Source organism: Salmo salar, chromosome 15 (assembly GCF_965601325.2).
Source record: "Salmo salar chromosome 15, fSalSal1, whole genome shotgun sequence".
Lineage (NCBI taxonomy): Eukaryota > Metazoa > Chordata > Actinopteri > Salmoniformes > Salmonidae > Salmo > Salmo salar.
Genome location: NC_138305.1, coordinates 10609400 through 10626352, shown reverse-complemented (window position 1 = coordinate 10626352; position 16953 = coordinate 10609400). Strand labels below are relative to the sequence as shown.

The following is a 16953-nucleotide window of genomic DNA, read 5'->3' as shown; positions in this document are numbered from 1 at the left end:
GATGGTGTTCTTCAGCTTGCAAGCATCCCCCTCATTCCTCCAAACATAACAATGGTCATTATGGCCAAATAGTTCTATTTTTGTTTTATCAGACCAGAAGACGTTTTTCCAAAAAGTGCGTTCTTTGTCCCCATGTGCAGTTGCAAACCGTAGTTTGGCTTTTTTTATGGCGGTTTTAGAGCAGTGGCTTCTTCCTTGCTGAGCGGCCTTTCATGTTATGTCGATATAGGACTCGTTTTACTGTGGATATAGATACTTTTGTACCTGTTTCTTCCAGCATCTTCACAAGGTCCTTTGCTGTTGTTCTGTGATTGATTTGCACTTTTCGCAGAAGTATGTTAATCTCTAGGAGACAGAACGCGTCTCCTTCTGAGCGTTATGACAGCTGCATGGTCCCATGGTGTTTATACTTGAGTACTATTGTTTGTACAGATGAATGTGGTACCTTCAGGCGTTTGGAAATTGCTCCTAAGGATGAACAAGACTTGTGGAGGTCCACAATTTCTTTTCCACAGGTACACCTCCAATTGACTCAAATTATGTCAATTATCCTGTCAGAAGCTTCTAAAGCCATGACATAGTTTTCTGGAATTTTCCAAGCTGTTTAAAGGCACAGTCAACTTAGTGTATGTAAACTTCTGACCCACTGGAATTGCGATACAGTGAAATAATCTGTCTGTAAACAATTGTTTGAAAAATGTCTTGTGTCTTGCACAAAGATGTCCTAACCAACTTGCTAAAACTATAGTTTATTAACAAGAAATTTGTGGAGTGGTTGAAAAACGAGTTTTAATGACTCCAACCTGTGTGTGTGTATTACTAGTGCAAAAATGACAAGTTAATTAGTGGGTGATTTCATAACCAAACTGGGCGGACAAATTTGATAGTGGTAGATGCCTAGTCTCCCTTATGGTCCAGGTGCCTACGAGGACGGACCGATGCCGGCAGATCCATCCGCGGCAGATATTAACTGAGAATGGAAAATGTGTGTATGCAACAAGTTAGTGCATTATGTTCCTCTAATCAAACCCACTTGCACAATTGTTTCAAACTAAAACGTATTGTCTCGGCACCCATGTATCTATACTGAACAAAAATATAAACGTTGTGGTCCCATGTTTGATAAGCTGAAATGAAAGATACCAGAAATGTTCCATGCATAGATGTGAGGTGTATTGATCTAAACTTGTGCAAAAGTTTGTTTACATCCCTGTTAATGAGCATTTCTCCTTTGCCAAGATATGCCACACCTGTCAGGTGGATGGATTATCAAGAAGTTGATATAAACGGCATGATCATTACACAGGTGCACCTTGTGATGGGGACAATTAAGTTTTTTTAAATTGTTGTTTTGTCACACAACGCCACAGATGTCTCAAGTTGAGGCAGCGTGCATATTGGCATGCTGACTGCAGCAATGTACGCCAGAGAATTAAATGTTCATTTCTCTACCATAAGCTGCCTCCAACATCGTTTTTAGATCATTTGGCAGTATGTCCAACTCGCCCCAACCGCAGACCACGGCAGCCCAGGACTTCAACATCTGGCTTCTACACTTGCTGGATTGTCTGAGACCAGCCACCCGGACAGCTGATGAAACTGTGGGTTTGCACAACTGAAGAATTTCTGCACAAACTGTCAGAAACTGTCTCAGGGAAGCTCATCTGCGTGCTCGTCGTCCTCACCAGGGTCTTGACCTGACTGCAGTTCGGCATCGTTACCGACTTCAGTGGGCGGATGCTCACTGGGACGCTAAAGTCTGCTCTTCACGGATGAATCCTGGTTTCAACTGTACCTGGGCAGATGGCAGCCTATGTCGTCGTGTGGGTGAGTGGTTTGCTGACATCAACGTTGCGAACAGCAGCAGACTGAGGTTATGGTCTGGGCAGGCGTGAACTACGGACAACTGACGCGATTGCATATTATAGATGGCAATTTCAATGCACAGAGATACCGTGACAATATCCTGAGACCCATTGTGGTCATTAATCTGCCGCCGCCACCTCATGTTTCAGCATGATAATGCACGGCCCCATGTCACAAGGATCTGTACACAATTCCTGGAAGCTGAAAATGTCCCTGTTCTTCCATGGCCTGCATACTCACCAGACAGGTCACCCGTTTGGGATGCTTTGGATTGCCGTATACGACAGCTTGTTCCAGTTCCCGCCAATATCCAGAAACTTCACACAGCCATTGAAGAGGAGTGGGACAACATTCCACAGGCCACAATCAACAGCCTGATCAACTCTATGTGAAGGAGATGTGTAGCGCTGCATGAGGAAAATGGTGGTCACACCAGATACTGACTGGTTTTCTGATCCACACCCCTACCTTGTTATTAAGGCATCTGTGACCAACCAAAGCATTTCTATATTCAGTCATGTGAAATCCATATATTGGGTCTGAATTCATTTAATTTCCTTTTTTGAACTAACTCTGTAAAAAATCTTTTGGCATTGTTTCGTTTTTGTTAAGTGTATTTTATTTATTTTAGTCATTTAGCAGACGCTCTTATCCAGAGCGACTTACAGTAGTGAATGCATACATTTCATACATTTTTCTTCTGTGCTGGCCCCCCATGGGAATCGAACCCACAACCCCGGCGTTGCAAACACCATGCTCTACCAACTGAGCTACAGGGAAGGCTATAAGTGTAGATGTTGAAAGATTCACACCCCTAGTTTACCTCTTATATCCTGATATAAAGTGTTCTAGACAAGCATGGCCATACCATCTATTCGCTTTAATAAAAATCTATAGCCATCTGGTGTGCAGGTCGTTGTTTTTCAAAGCGTTATGAAGTGTGAGTAATTCTCCAGCGACCAGAATTATATAGTTATGACACGTTCATACACAATTTACTGATTCTTACCCGCGGCCCACTTAGACGCTAAATCATGGGTAGCATTTTGTTTTTTACCCACCGATAGAACAGACTTTCACCAAATTGACCGTTTTCATGATTTATATTTCTGGGGTTGTATTCTCCTTTTGACATTTCATTCAATGAGAATAGCCTCTTTAGTGGAGTTGCCATATGATTTTAGTTTATCAAATCAAAAGGCAAGTTATCCTGCTGATGGTTGGCCACCTTCTTTGCATGCAGTTTGACTTGCGTGAGATGTTTACCTAGTGACAGCTGAAAAGATCTCTTTGACACAATGTGTTTACAGTAACTATCTCGCTGTCACCCACTAAGCTAGGTACTTGCCATATTTCCTCCTAAAAGTAAACCGTAGTTACAATAAACTGTAAACATCTCATTGTTATATGGCCACCTTGAATGTAGTTTATATCCACTTTAATGCCTTGAATTCTGTCCCTCTGGTGTAATATTTCAGTTCATGTTAAAGGGTTTATTGATTCCCAAATGGATGAGATTGTTCCTTTTATTTTTAGTCGTGTCTTTAAATCAGCCATTTTGGCATTTCAGATGGAGAAACGCATAATGACCTGTCTCACTATTACACTTTTGGGTGGATCACCTTGCCAATCGGCCAAGAGGAGTGAAACTGGTAGGACTGACACAGGGGCCAAGTGGATAGATGGTCTAATGCAGGGAGTGAGAGCACCACAGCCAGCCCCCCCCTCCCATACAAGGCATTCGGAAAGTATTCAGACCCCTTGACCTTGACCACATTTTGTCACATTACAGCCTTATTCTAAAATGGTTTAAATCAAACATTTTCCTCATTAATCTACACACAATACCCCATAATGACATCACAATACCCCATAATGACATCACAATACCCCATAATGACATCACAATACCCCATAATGACAAAGTGAAAACAGGATTTTAGAAACATCTCTTGTGTAAATCTGAGCTGAAGAAGAATATATTTCTGCATATTCTGTTTTAAATAGAGCCTATGTGTACGTTGTAATCAACATGTACATGTTAATTGGCGCATTTCAAACTGTCCTTTTTTGTTGTTGTGAGGTGCAGCTGGGAACAAGTTCTGTATGATGGAGAGTAGTGGGGTGGATAAACAAGGAGGATTGTCATTAGTTTAAATCTCCAGTTAGGGAACATTTTTGGCCTCCCAGTAGATCACAACGGTGACGGATAGAGTATGTCGCCACTGCTCAACTAGAATAGACTATGCAGCTGTCAACTCCTCAAACAACATGTTGACACATTAACGGCAACATCCGTCTCCCCTCCGTATTCAAGCAGCCCTTTTGTAGCTGATTCTTACCGGGCCAAAGAAATGACTATTTGATAATAGGCGTAGATATGCACCCATTTTCGGTGGTTGAGAATAATAGGTGGTTTCAGCACCTTGTGAAAGTCCGAGCCATGTTTAACATTGATTTCACATCCGTATTGCACTGTATTTTTGTGTTTTTCGATAATCATGTTTTTTAAATTTAATAATGTGTTATTCCTGATTGGTACGCTCATCAGGCATTGACTCATGATGATTATATAGAATCAGGAAAACCAACACTTTATATATTAAAACATTTTTTATCATTTTTTCTTAAATTAACCACAGCATTTCATTTTCCTGCTGTACCGAACCGTGACACCCAAAACTGCAATATGTCCTGAACTGTGGTTCACAGCTGTTGTACCTGAGTACAATGCCGTTTTTATTTTTAATTATTTTTTTTCCCCCCCATCACAAAACAGACGGCTCTTTGTCGTACGCTCCGGCATTCAACGTACTTTTGTACTACCTGAAATTTGAGACACCGTATCATTCCTTTGGGGGGGGGCAGTGTTGTCACCATAGAATTAGGAATCAGAATACTAGAATGAACCTTCTAATGATGGGATAAAGATCAGCCATGTTGGTTTGACAGTGTTGTGATTTGTGTAAAACAATCAATGTGAAGAAATGTCTGCAACGTTAGTTAGCCGGCCAGTTTTGGATGACTTTGTTCACATTAACTGCCAATATGCCAACATTTCATTCAAACAATGCAGTCAATCCAACAGCCATACACTGGCTGAAATCAGTTCATGATATGACTTGGACAGGTTGTTGTAAATATAGGACTTGGACAGGTTGTTGTAAATATAGGACTTGGACAGGTTGTTGTAAATATAGGACTTGGACAGGTTGTTGTAAATATAGCACTTGGACAGGTTGGTGTAAATAAATATAGCACTTGGACAGGTTGTTGTAAATGCAGCAAGTATTGATGCTGTAAATCTAAATCTGAGATGTGGTCTGTTTACATTTTAGAGGCTATTTATACAGAATCTGTATTAAACTCACTAACAGTATTTATAAATGACAAAAGTCTGATACAGCACATGCCTATTTTATATTCCTGCTTATATAAAAGCAGGAAATGTATTACCTATGCCTCTACTTCCATTCATTCCAATTTTAGATGGCTTTTGGATTTCTCCCTGACCAAGATTTTTTTATTTTTTTATTTCACCTTTATTTAACCAGGTAGGCAAGTTGAGAACAAGTTCTCATTTACAATTGCGACCTGGCCAAGATAAAGCAAAGCAGTTCGACAACATACAAAAACACACAGTTACACATGGAGTAAAACAACATACAATCAATGATGCAGTAGAAAAAACAAAAAAAGAAAAAAAATATATATATATACAATGTGAGCAAATGATGTGAGATAAGGGAGGTAAAGGCAAAAAAAAAAAGATGGCTGCCATTTTCGACCCATTCTGGAATTTTGAGTGTTTATGACACAGCACCCCCTCTAGTAATTTAATAGGATCTCTATGGTTGTCGCTTGGTTCCTTGATCTATAGGCTATGCGTCAAAGTAGCATATTCTGCCTTGATAACCTAATATAATCTCAGCAATTGTTCAAACAATAAACTTAACATTGTTGTCTTATAAGAATCCCCCAAATGGGTATTTTGGAGGTAACGGCTAACTACTGATGCACCGTAAACACAGCTGGTAGCCGTGAGCCTTCTCTCTGTGATATCAGATTACGTTCTATTTTAATCTGATATGGGTGCGACTACGTTGAAGCAGCATATCAAACTGGAATATTTGGCAGGGCTAGTTATTTTTATAAATCTTATTTCACACATGGGGAAGATGTGGGAAGCTGAAAGGCTAGCTTGCTTGTTGTGTTTTAGATGGCAAGCTGCTCGAGGAGTGACTATACGGGCCTAGTGACTATACGGGCCTAGTGACTATACGGGCCTAGTGACTATACGGGCAGGCACAAAAACAAGGCAATGTATATCAAACCTGAACTTTCATTACATGTAGGCCTAGCTAGTATTTTTAAATATGCAGTTCTTTCAAATTAGCTTAGTGGTAAATGGCGTCCGCTGCTCAGACTCCACCCAAGATCACGCATGTAGATCTCTGCATGCAAAGCTTTCTGTCGGAAGCTTTAGGAACAGGCTAGTGGGTACGCACACGGCTCTGTTCCCGACCTCACGGTCTGCTGGTCATCAGAGCAAACGTCAAATGATTTTCCTAAATATTCTGTCTGTCTGTCTGTCTGTCTGTCTGTCTGTCTGTCTGTCTGTCTGTCTGTCTGTCTGTCTGTCTGTCTGTCTGTCTGTCTGTCTGTCTGTCTGTCTGTCTGTCTGTCTGTCTGTCTGTCTGTCTGTCTGTCTGTCTGTCTGTCTGTCTGTCTGTCTGTCTGTCTGTCTGTCTGTCTGTCTGTCTGTCTGTCTGTCTGTCTGTCTGTCTGTCTGTCTGTCTGTCTGTCTGTCTGTCTGTCTGTCTGTCTGTCTGTCTGTCTGTCTGTCTGTCTGTCTGTCTGTCTGTCTGTCTGTCTGTCTGTCTGTCTGTCTGTCTGTCTGTCTGTCTGTCTGTCTGTCTGTCTGTCTGTCTGTCTGTCTGTCTGTCTGTCTGTCTGTCTGTCTGTCTGTCTGTCTGTCTGTCTGTCTGTCTGTCTGTCTGTCTGTCTGTCTGTCTGTCTGTCTGTCTGTCTGTCTGTCTGTCTGTCTGTCTGTCTGTCTGTCTGTCTGTCTGTCTGTCTGTCTGTCTGTCTGTCTGTCTGTCTGTCTGTCTGTCTGTCTGTCTGTCTGTCTGTCTGTCTGTCTGTCTGTCTGTCTGTCTGTCTGTCTGTCTGTCTGTCTGTCTGTCTGTCTGTCTGTCTGTCTGTCTGTCTGTCTGTCTGTCTGTCTGTCTGTCTGTCTGTCTGTCTGTCTGTCTGTCTTTTGATGCAGTGACGTCTCCTCTGCAGTCAGATGATGACAAGTTCCTGCTGAATGAGTGTTGTCAAAGATTCCTGTTGAAATGGTTCCCCTCTTAATAAACACACGACGGCCTGCCATCACTACAGTGTTCTATTAGAATCTATGGAAGCATATAGGCTGTCGTATTTTTGGTTTTTAAGTGGGGAATTGAATGGTGGCTATGCTTAGATACCCATCTAGATATTGATTCGATACATATTTGACTTTTTGTTCTCAATTCATATTTTATACTGATTGTGTGTGTGTGTGTGTGTGTGTGTGTGTGTGTGTGTGTGTGTGTGTGTGCGCACCTCTGGTACATACATCCTAATGCCTTGAGTCCAGTCTGAAATCCACAGAGAAATGTATTTAATACTTGAGTTTACATCTCAGATTTTTGAATTGTGGTATTGAGTAGAAAAACATGACTCCTACGATATACATTACTGAAAGTATTAATACGGTGCGTTGGTAGTTTTGGTTTTGTCCTTGGCCAGGGTTTCCGTTAGACGTGAATAGCTGGCGTTTTGGATGATTTTAAATATTTACTTAACTGGCGTCGGCTAATTTTGTCTGGGGGGGGGATCCTACTGCAAGTGAATGCTGTTTAGCTTATTCATTGATGGAAATACCAGTCAATAAAAATGCATTTGACCAGTCATGCTTATCGGTCAATAGGTTACTTTTGTATAATTTTGTGGAATTAAATTTACTGTGTGGATTAGCAGTTATTCTAACAGCTTCAAAGTCTGCATTGAAATTCGGTATGAAGGACTCAGGCCATTGCATCCTGTTCTATTAAGTAAACCATCTAAATGTGATTTTTGTCATTCTGGATGCCTTTAATTGGGTTACTCACCCAGTGCATATGGGTCCGTCTGAAATTTCTGTGTGAAATTTTAAATCTTGCTGGTCAAATGTACGTTGCCACTTTTTCTTAATGGAAAGCCTCGGCCTACATGATAAGAACTATTTTCTAAGTAAGAGAAGTGTTTTTACCATCAAACCCGGTCTTCTCTTGAGATTAAAGTCCATATTTAGTTTTACTGCAAGGTACACTAGATGACCAAAAGTATGTGGACACAAATCATGGACATTCATATTGAGTTGGTCACCCATTTTCTGCTATAACAGCCTCCACTCTTCTGGGAAGACTTTCCACTGAATTTTGGAACGTAGCTGCTGGGACTTGCTTCCATTCAGCCACAAACACGGATTTTGGGGGGGGATTAGGCCTGGCTCGCAGTCGGTGTTCCAATTCATCCCAGTGGGGTTGAGGTCAGGGCTCTGTGCCGGCCAGTCAAGTTCTTCCACACGATCTTAACAAACCATTTCTGTATGGACCTCGCTTTGTGCACGGGGGCTTTGTCATGCTGAAACAGGAAATGGACTTCACCAAACTGTTGCCACAAAGTTGGAAGCACAGAATCGTCTAGAATGCCATTGTATGCTGTAGCCTTAAGCTTTCCCTCCACTGGAGCTAAAGGGGCCTGAACCTTGAAAAACAGCCCCAGACCATTATTCCACCTCCGCCAAACTTTACAGTTGGCACTATGCATTGGGGCAGGTAGCGTTATCCTGGTATCCGCCAAACCCAGATCTGTCCGTCGGACTGCCAGATGGGGAAGCGTGATTCATCACTCCAGAGAACGCGTTTCCACTGCTCCAGAGTCCAAATGGCGGTGAGCTCTACACCACTCCAGCCAACACTTGGCATTGCACATGGTGATCTTAGGCTTGTGTGCGGCTGCTCGGCCATGGAAACCTGTTTTTATGAAGCTCCTAACAAACAGTTCTTGTGCGGATGTTGCTTCCAGAGGCAGTTTGCAATCTCTGAGTATTGCCACCGAGGACAGACTTTATGTGCATCAGCACTCGGCGGTCCTGTTCTTTTGAGCTTGTGTGGCCTACCACTTCACAGCTGAGCTGTGTGGCCTTCCACTTCACAATAATGGCACAGTTGACTAGCAGGACAGAAATTTGACAAACTGATTTGTTGGAAAGGTGGCATCCTATGATGGTGAGCTCTTAAGGCCGTTCTACTGCCAATGTTTGTCTATGGAGATTGCATGACTGTGAGCTCGTGTTTTTATACACCTGTCAGCAAACTTGTGTGGCTGAAATAGCCCGACTCTACACATTTTGAAGGGGTGTCCACATACTATTTGTGTGTATGACTTGCCACAATGATGATCTCCAAATTTATGCATTTCATTGTCTCTGCTGCGCTGGACTCTAGAGTAAAGAAACGAATGTGTCATTTTAAACTCAGTTGGCCCGTCAATCACTGTGGGTGGGATTGTCAGGGGAGGGGGCGGGATGTTTGCGTCACAGTTGGTAGGGTTTCAGACCTGTCCGTCAATCACTGTGGGTGGGACTTTGAAGGAAGTTTGTAGATTTTATTTACATTTTGAGGCAAAAACCTAAGAGGTTCTGTCTATGGATTTCCTATTGAGAAACCATATAGAATTGCAGGAAAATGGGTTTTAAAAATGCACACATTTTCAGGGGGAGGCCCCCCCCCCCCCCCCCCAGATTCCCTACCAGCACCCTCACTTCTATACAACGTCAGACGCCCATTAATTTACCGACGGGTGTGATTTGAGAAGGAAGCAGGTGTTAAACATGGGCTTTGAATAGACCTCTGTGATGGATATAGGATAAACTTTATTCATTTCGACACCATTTTTTTAATATAAACCTAGTCCACACTCGCTGTTCAGTCATCAAAGCACGGTAAATAGGCGCCACGGCTATTTACCATCTCAGCGTCTGTATAGGCCTATGAAACATGTAAAAAGAAAAATGAGTGTGCCACAAAAACAACAATGTGGATTTCAACTCGTCATGTAAGTGGTAACGACGTGTAAGTTCACTCACAGGAGACGATGATGAAGCATAATGCTCTGTGAAAAGAAATTTGACTACGGCCAACCACAGCGCACAACAACAAATAACACTGGTACCAAGGAGGCGGGGCAGACTGACAAACCAGAAGTGTTTCCCTGTCATTGGTAGGCTTTGATTGACAGGTGCCTGTCCTATCAATAGATCCCTAGGAGATGCATATCGTTCATTCTAGCGGGAGAAGGTTATACCGACTTTTCTGACCCAGCGACTTGAAACTAAAATGTAAAAGAAGCCTAGTTTTTAATTTATGAAGTGGGGGGGGGGGAAAGAAGCGTATGGAAAATACTGTAGACATGACCTGCAATCAGAACTCTGGCCTATTGACACGCAGCCATACTGTTAATACTGCCCTCCCCTTTTTTCCCCTTTTTTTTCCTCTCCAGTCAGCAGCCGGGCGCGGTGGCCTACACCCACCCTACCACCGTGGCCAGTTACACAGTACACCAGGCACCGGTGGCTGCTCACACCGTGGCAGCAGCCTACGCTCCCACTGCTGCCACGGTTGCTGTCGCCAGGCCCGCCCCAGTTGCCGTGGCAGCCGCAGCCACCGCCGCAGCCTATGGCGGGTACCAGCCAGCGCACGCCACCGCCGACTACGGCTACGCACAACGCCAGCCGGACGTCCCACCGCCGCCTCCCCCGGTCACCTCCCAGAACTACCAGGTGGGTTACCAGGTAACTAACTACCCAACTTACTGTTTTAATTCAACACGATGTTTTGTGTGTTCATGATTTTTTTTAGGCTAAAGCATTCTGAAATGTACCCTGGGTAATAACAAACAAGGAAAACGGCTGGTAAAGAAATAGCTAATAGACACTTTTCCCCCTAAATTCCTTTTTGTTTTTCAGAAGATTTGCTAAGGGTCCCCATTTCAATACTTATTTTGGAGTGTCACCTCGGTTTTTAGTCTTAATTATTATTTATTTTTTTCTCCATTATTTTAGTCTGTGCCCAGATTCTGTTTGGTTTTTAATCACAGAACAGCTGAATGATTTGGGGGGTTGGGAGAGTCTTGTCTTTACCCAGTACCGCTGTCAGCTGTGATCAAAACTCCTTGCGATGTCTTCAATTAGGTCGACTATGCAGATGCTGGTGTGATATTAGAGCGGGAATAAATTGTTCGAATTAGCTCAGTTGGGGCCAAAATAAGTTTATTACAGTCCTGCACATTCCCATGTCATCCATTTAACAAGGGTGGGGGAACTACCCCTAGTGGTTAGAGCGTTGGACTAGTAACCAGCAGGTAGCCTAGTGGTTAGAGGGTTGGACTAGTAACCAGCAGGTAGCCTAGTGGTTAGAGGGTTGGACTAGTAACCAGCAGGTAGCCTAGTGGTTAGAGGGTTGGACTAGTAACCAGCAGGTAGCCTAGCGGTTAGAGGGTTGGACTAGTAACCAGCAGGTAGCCTAGCGGTTAGAGGGTTGGACTAGTAACCAGCAGGTAGACTAGCGGTTAGAGGGTTGGACTAGTAACCAGCAGGTAGCCTAGCGGTTAGAGGGTTGGGCCAATAGCCAGCAGGTAGACTAGCGGTTAGAGCGTTGGGCCAGTAGCCAGCAGGTAGACTAGCGGTTAGAGCGTTGGGCCAGTAACCAGCAGGTAGACTAGTGGTTAGAGCGTTGGGCCAGTAACCAGCAGGTAGACTAGTGGTTAGAGCGTTGGGCCAGTAACCAGCAGGTAGCCTAGTGGTTAGAGCGTTGGGCCAGTAACCAGCAGGTAGCCTAGTGGTTAGAGCGTTGGGCCAGTAACCAGCAGGTAGCCTAGTGGTTAGAGCGTTGGGCCAGTAACCAGCAGGTAGCCTAGTGGTTAGAGCGTTGGACTAGTAACCAGCAGGTAGCCTAGTGGTTAGAGCGTTGGGCCAGTAACCGAAAGGTTGCTAGATTGAATCCCCGAGCTGACAAGGTATAAATCTGTCCTTTCTGCCCCTAAACAAGGCAGTTAACCCACTGTTCCTAGGCCGTCATTGTAGAATAAGAATTTGTTCTGTTTTTAATCCATGAACGTAGCGTTAGCTAGCTACACACTTTGGGAGAAGGTTAGAGAATCAGGATGCCGTACTGAATCACCACACCTTGTTTGACATCTTTTCTGCTTTAAAACAAAAAGAAAAAAAATATGGAAGGTGAAATTTTATTTTTGTTTTTCCTGACACTCCCCTGTGCTCTTCTCATTCAGGATTCCTACTCCTACGTACGATCCACGGCCCCGGCGGTAACCTACGACCCTAAGCAGTACTACCAGCAACCCGTAGCTAGCGCTGCGGTGGCCGTACAGCCCCAGCCCACGGCCGAATCCTATTATCAGGCCGCCTCCCTTAACACATCCTGGGACGCCACGTGGAAGAAAACACTACCAGGTGATGGCGACTTTACTTTTTTTTTTTACTAGATAATAGTCATTCCTTTTTGTATAATTTATTCTGTGAGAAACGGCATTGGAAATGACTATGGGCAAATACCGACATCATAACCATCGTATAGAAGTAAACTTGGAGTCACGTGATGATATTATGTGGTTCTCCCACTACGACTCAGGAAACCATACAGTTTATTAGGCTACAGATCTGTTGTGTGGTCCTCCCACTACGACTCAGGAAACCATACAGTTTATTAGGCTACAGATCTGTTGTGTGGTCCTCCCACTACGACTCAGGAAACCATACAGTTTATTAGGCTACAGATCTGTTGTGTGGTCCTCCCACTACGACTCAGGAAACCATACAGTTTATTAGACTACAGATCTGTTGTGTGGTCCTCCCACTACGACTCAGGAAACCATACAGTTTATTAGGCTACAGATCTGTTGTGTGGTCCTCCCACTACGACTCAGGAAACCATACAGTTTATTAGACTACAGATCTGTTGTGTGGTCCTCCCACTACGACTCAGGAAACCATACAGTTTATTAGGCTACAGATCTGTTGTGTGGTCCTCCCACTACGACTCAGGAAACCATACAGTTTATTAGGCTACAGATCTGTTGTGTGGTCCTCCCACTACGACTCAGGAAACCATACAGTTTATTAGGCTACAGATCTGTTGTGTGGTCCTCCCACTACGACTCAGGAAACCATACAGTTTATTAGGCTACAGATCTGTTGTGTGGTCCTCCCACTATGACTCAGGAAACCATACAGTTTATTAGACTACAGATCTGTTGTGTGGTCCTCCCACTACGACTCAGGAAACCATACAGTTTATTAGACTACAGATGAAGTTATGATGAACTTCACAGGGAGGTGAAAGTGCACGGTGATGAGCTTGATGCCCCTTTTCCAATAAATATCAAAAGTCTTATTCTGGTGACATGATGATTGATAAATTGCTGCTGTTTTTTTTAGATTGACAAATAATCTCTCTTGTCCTTAATAATCTCATCGTGTAGGCCAGGCGTCTCCCAACATTTTCTAGCATGAGAGCTACTTTTAGTTTTGTATTTTCAAGTAGGCACATTCTTCTCCTACCCTACAACTCTTTCCTGGGGTCCTTGGTGTAAAATGTGTGTTCTGTCAATATATTTGGTAAAATATTAGTAACTCTAAGACAGCCCCATAACTGTATGTATGTAGTTTGGTTTGGAATTTATTTCAGTTTTTTACTCTCAGTATTAATTATTCAGAGAAACCATGAAATTGATTTTCTGAGTCAATGCTTAAATCACAACTGAAAACAATTTTAAGGTCGGGGGAAAAAATGGACATATTTTAGATGTAATTCCCCTTTTAATTGCACATCTAGCAAGAGCAATGTATTGGTGTAGTGATGTTTCTGCTGTTAGGACTGCTGCTGCAGCACGTCAATGCAGAGTTGACACACAATTGATACAAATAATCATTATATAGTTCTGTCAGTTAACATTTTTAATTTAAAGGTTTTGGGCGTGGAACTCGGTCTACCCACAAGACTTACCATTAGCATTGCTAACTGGTTACATACAGAGTGACCAATGCCACCACCAGACAGACCAGGGCAGTATTGCTGGAAATTAATGGGCTGATATTGTGTTACGTTTTACACTGGATCAGCCTGTTGGGGTCCTCTGGTTTAGACATTGGATCAGCCTGTTGGGGACCTCTGGATCAGCCTGTTGGGGACCTCTGGATCAGCCTGTTGGGGACCTCTGGATCAGCCTGTTGGGGACCTCTGGATCAGCCTGTTGGGGACCTCTGGATCAGCCTGTTGGGGACCTCTGGATCAGCCTGTTGGGGACCTCTGGATCAGCCTGTTGGGGACCTCTGGATCAGCCTGTTGGGGACCTCTGGATCAGCCTGTTGGGGACCTCTGGATCAGCCTGTTGGGGACCTCTGGATCAGCCTGTTGGGGACCTCTGGACCAGCCTGTTGGGGACCTCTGGTGTAGACACTGGATCAGCCTGTTGGGGTCCTCTGGTGTAGACACTGGATCAGCCTGTTGGGGACCTCTGGACCAGCCTGTTGGGGACCTCTGGACCAGCCTGTTGGGGACCTCTGGACCAGCCTGTTGGGGACCTCTGGACCAGCCTGTTGGGGACCTCTGGATCAGCCTGTTGGGGACCTCTGGATCAGCCTGTTGGGGACCTCTGGATCAGCCTGTTGGGGACCTCTGGATCAGCCTGTTGGGGACCTCTGGTGTAGACACTGGACCAGCCTGTTGGCGACCTCTGGACCAGCCTGTTGGCGACCTCTGGTGTAGACACTGGATCAGCCTGTTGGGGTCCTCTGGTGTAGACACTGGATCAGCCTGTTGGGCTCCTCTGGTGTAGACACTGGATCAGCCTGTTGGGGTCCTCTGGTGTAGACACTGGATCAGCCTGTTGGGGACCTCTGGACCAGCCTGTTGGGGACCTCTGGACCAGCCTGTTGGGGACCTCTGGACCAGCCTGTTGGGGACCTCTGGACCAGCCTGTTGGCGACCTCTGGTGTAGACACTGGATCAGCCTGTTGGGGTCCTCTGGTGTAGACACTGGATCAGCCTGTTGGGGACCTCTGGACCAGCCTGTTGGGGACCTCTGGACCAGCCTGTTGGGGACCTCTGGACCAGCCTGTTGGGGACCTCTGGACCAGCCTGTTGGGGACCTCTGGACCAGCCTGTTGGGGACCTCTGGTGTAGACACTGGACCAGCCTGTTGGCGACCTCTGGACCAGCCTGTTGGCGACCTCTGGTGTAGACACTGGATCAGCCTGTTGGGGTCCTCTGGTGTAGACACTGGATCAGCCTGTTGGGGTCCTCTGGTGTAGACACTGGATCAGCCTGTTGGGGACCTCTGGACCAGCCTGTTGGGGACCTCTGGACCAGCCTGTTGGGGACCTCTGGACCAGCCTGTTGGGGACCTCTGGACCAGCCTGTTGGCGACCTCTGGACCAGCCTGTTGGCGACCTCTGGTGTAGACACTGGATCAGCCTGTTGGGGTCCTCTGGTGTAGACACTGGACCAGCCTGTTGGCGACCTCTGGACCAGCCTGTTGGCGACCTCTGGATCAGCCTGTTGGGGACTTCTGGTGTAGACACCTTTTTGTATTTATTTTTTATCAGTAGAGTTGAATGTGATCTATTTAACTAGCATTATTATCTGCACTGTCATCACACACAGACTTATCTGCAAAAAGTCAATTTGATGGAAACATATCTGTTGGGGAAAATGTGCCTATTTTTTTATTTTATTATTTGCATGGAAACCTAGCTATGCAGCATGTCGGCGTACAAATATTCACTTCTCTGCTTCTGCAGCTTCTAAAACAGGCTACAGCCAGGCCAGTCTGACCCCCTACACCCAGACCCAACAGACCAGGCAGGTGACAGCCATCAAGCCTGCTGCGCCCTCCACCTTCTCCATCTACCCGGTCTCCTCCACCGTTCAGCCCGTCGCCGCCGCCTCTGTGGTCCCCTCTTACTCTCAGAGCCCTACCTACTCCACCAATGCAGTCACGTACTCTGGTAAGCACGACATGCAAGCCGTAACCAGCATGCACTACCTGCCAACTACCTACTCAACCAACGCAGTCACGTACTCCCAGAGCCCCACGTATAGTACCAACCCCGTCGCATACTCCGGTAAGCATTCAAATACACCTAGGGATTGCAAAATTTAGTAACCCCCCCCCCAAAAAAAATTTCCCTCACAGGATTCCAGAAATCGCGGTTGGGGTAAGAGTCTGAAGGGAATAATAAGCAAGGAGGAAGTCCTCCAACCAAGATTTCTGGAAAACCTCTCTGAATTTTGGGATTGTTACTGTGATTTTTGTAACCAACTTCACCACTGCCTACCCAACTGTCTGGCTCCTGGTCTGTCCTCTCCTAAACCTCCTCTCCTCTTATCCCTGTGTCCTCCTCTCCTCTTATCCCTGTGTCCTCCTCTCCTCTTATCCCTGTGTCCTCTTATCCCTGTGTCCTCTTATCCCTGTCTCCTCTTATCCCTGTCTCCTCTTATCCCTGTCTCCTCTTATCCCTGTCTCCTCTTATCCCTGTCTCCTCTTATCCCTGTCTCCTCTTATCCCTGTCTCCTCTTATCCCTGTCTCCTCTTATCCCTGTCTCCTCTTATCCCTGTCTCCTCTTATCCCTGTCTCCTCTTATCCCTGTCTCCTCTTATCCCTGTCTCCTCTTATCCCTGTCTCCTCTTATCCCTGTCTCCTCTTATCCCTGTCTCCTCTTATCCCTGTCTCCTCTTATCCCTGTCTCCTCTTATCCCTGTCTCCTCTTATCCCTGTCTCCTCTTATCCCTGTCTCCTCGTGTCCTCTTATCCCTGTCTCCTCTTATCCCTGTCTCCTCTTATCCCTGTCTCCTCTTATCCCTGTCTCCTCTTATCCCTGTCTCCTCTTATCCCTGTCTCCTCTTATCCCTGTCTCCTCTTATCCCTGTCTCCTCTTATCCCTGTCTCCTCTTATCCCTGTCTCCTCTTATCCCTGTCTCCTCCTCTCCTCTTATCCC

General features: G+C 45.2%; 1 protein-coding gene across 11 annotated transcripts in view; it reads left to right on the top strand.

The window, feature by feature from the left end:
* Window positions 1-16953, top strand: part of LOC106570934 (zinc finger RNA-binding protein) — a 50100-nt gene that overhangs the window by 3317 nt on the left and 29830 nt on the right. For 4 of the 11 annotated variants that reach the window (XR_014380585.1, XM_014143529.3, XM_014143531.3 and 1 more), the window contains exons 3-5: window positions 10438-10729; window positions 12226-12406; window positions 15755-16078. Coding sequence is in view for 10 of the 11 variants with exons in the window: in XM_014143529.3 (XP_013999004.2) it covers window positions 10438-10729; window positions 12226-12406; window positions 15755-16078 (797 nt within the window). In the remaining variant the exon portion in view is untranslated. The remainder of the gene's footprint in view (window positions 1-10437; window positions 10730-12225; window positions 12407-15754; window positions 16079-16953) is intronic. The other 7 variants (XM_014143533.3, XM_014143532.3, XM_045695437.2 and 4 more) reach the window with 6 other exon arrangements.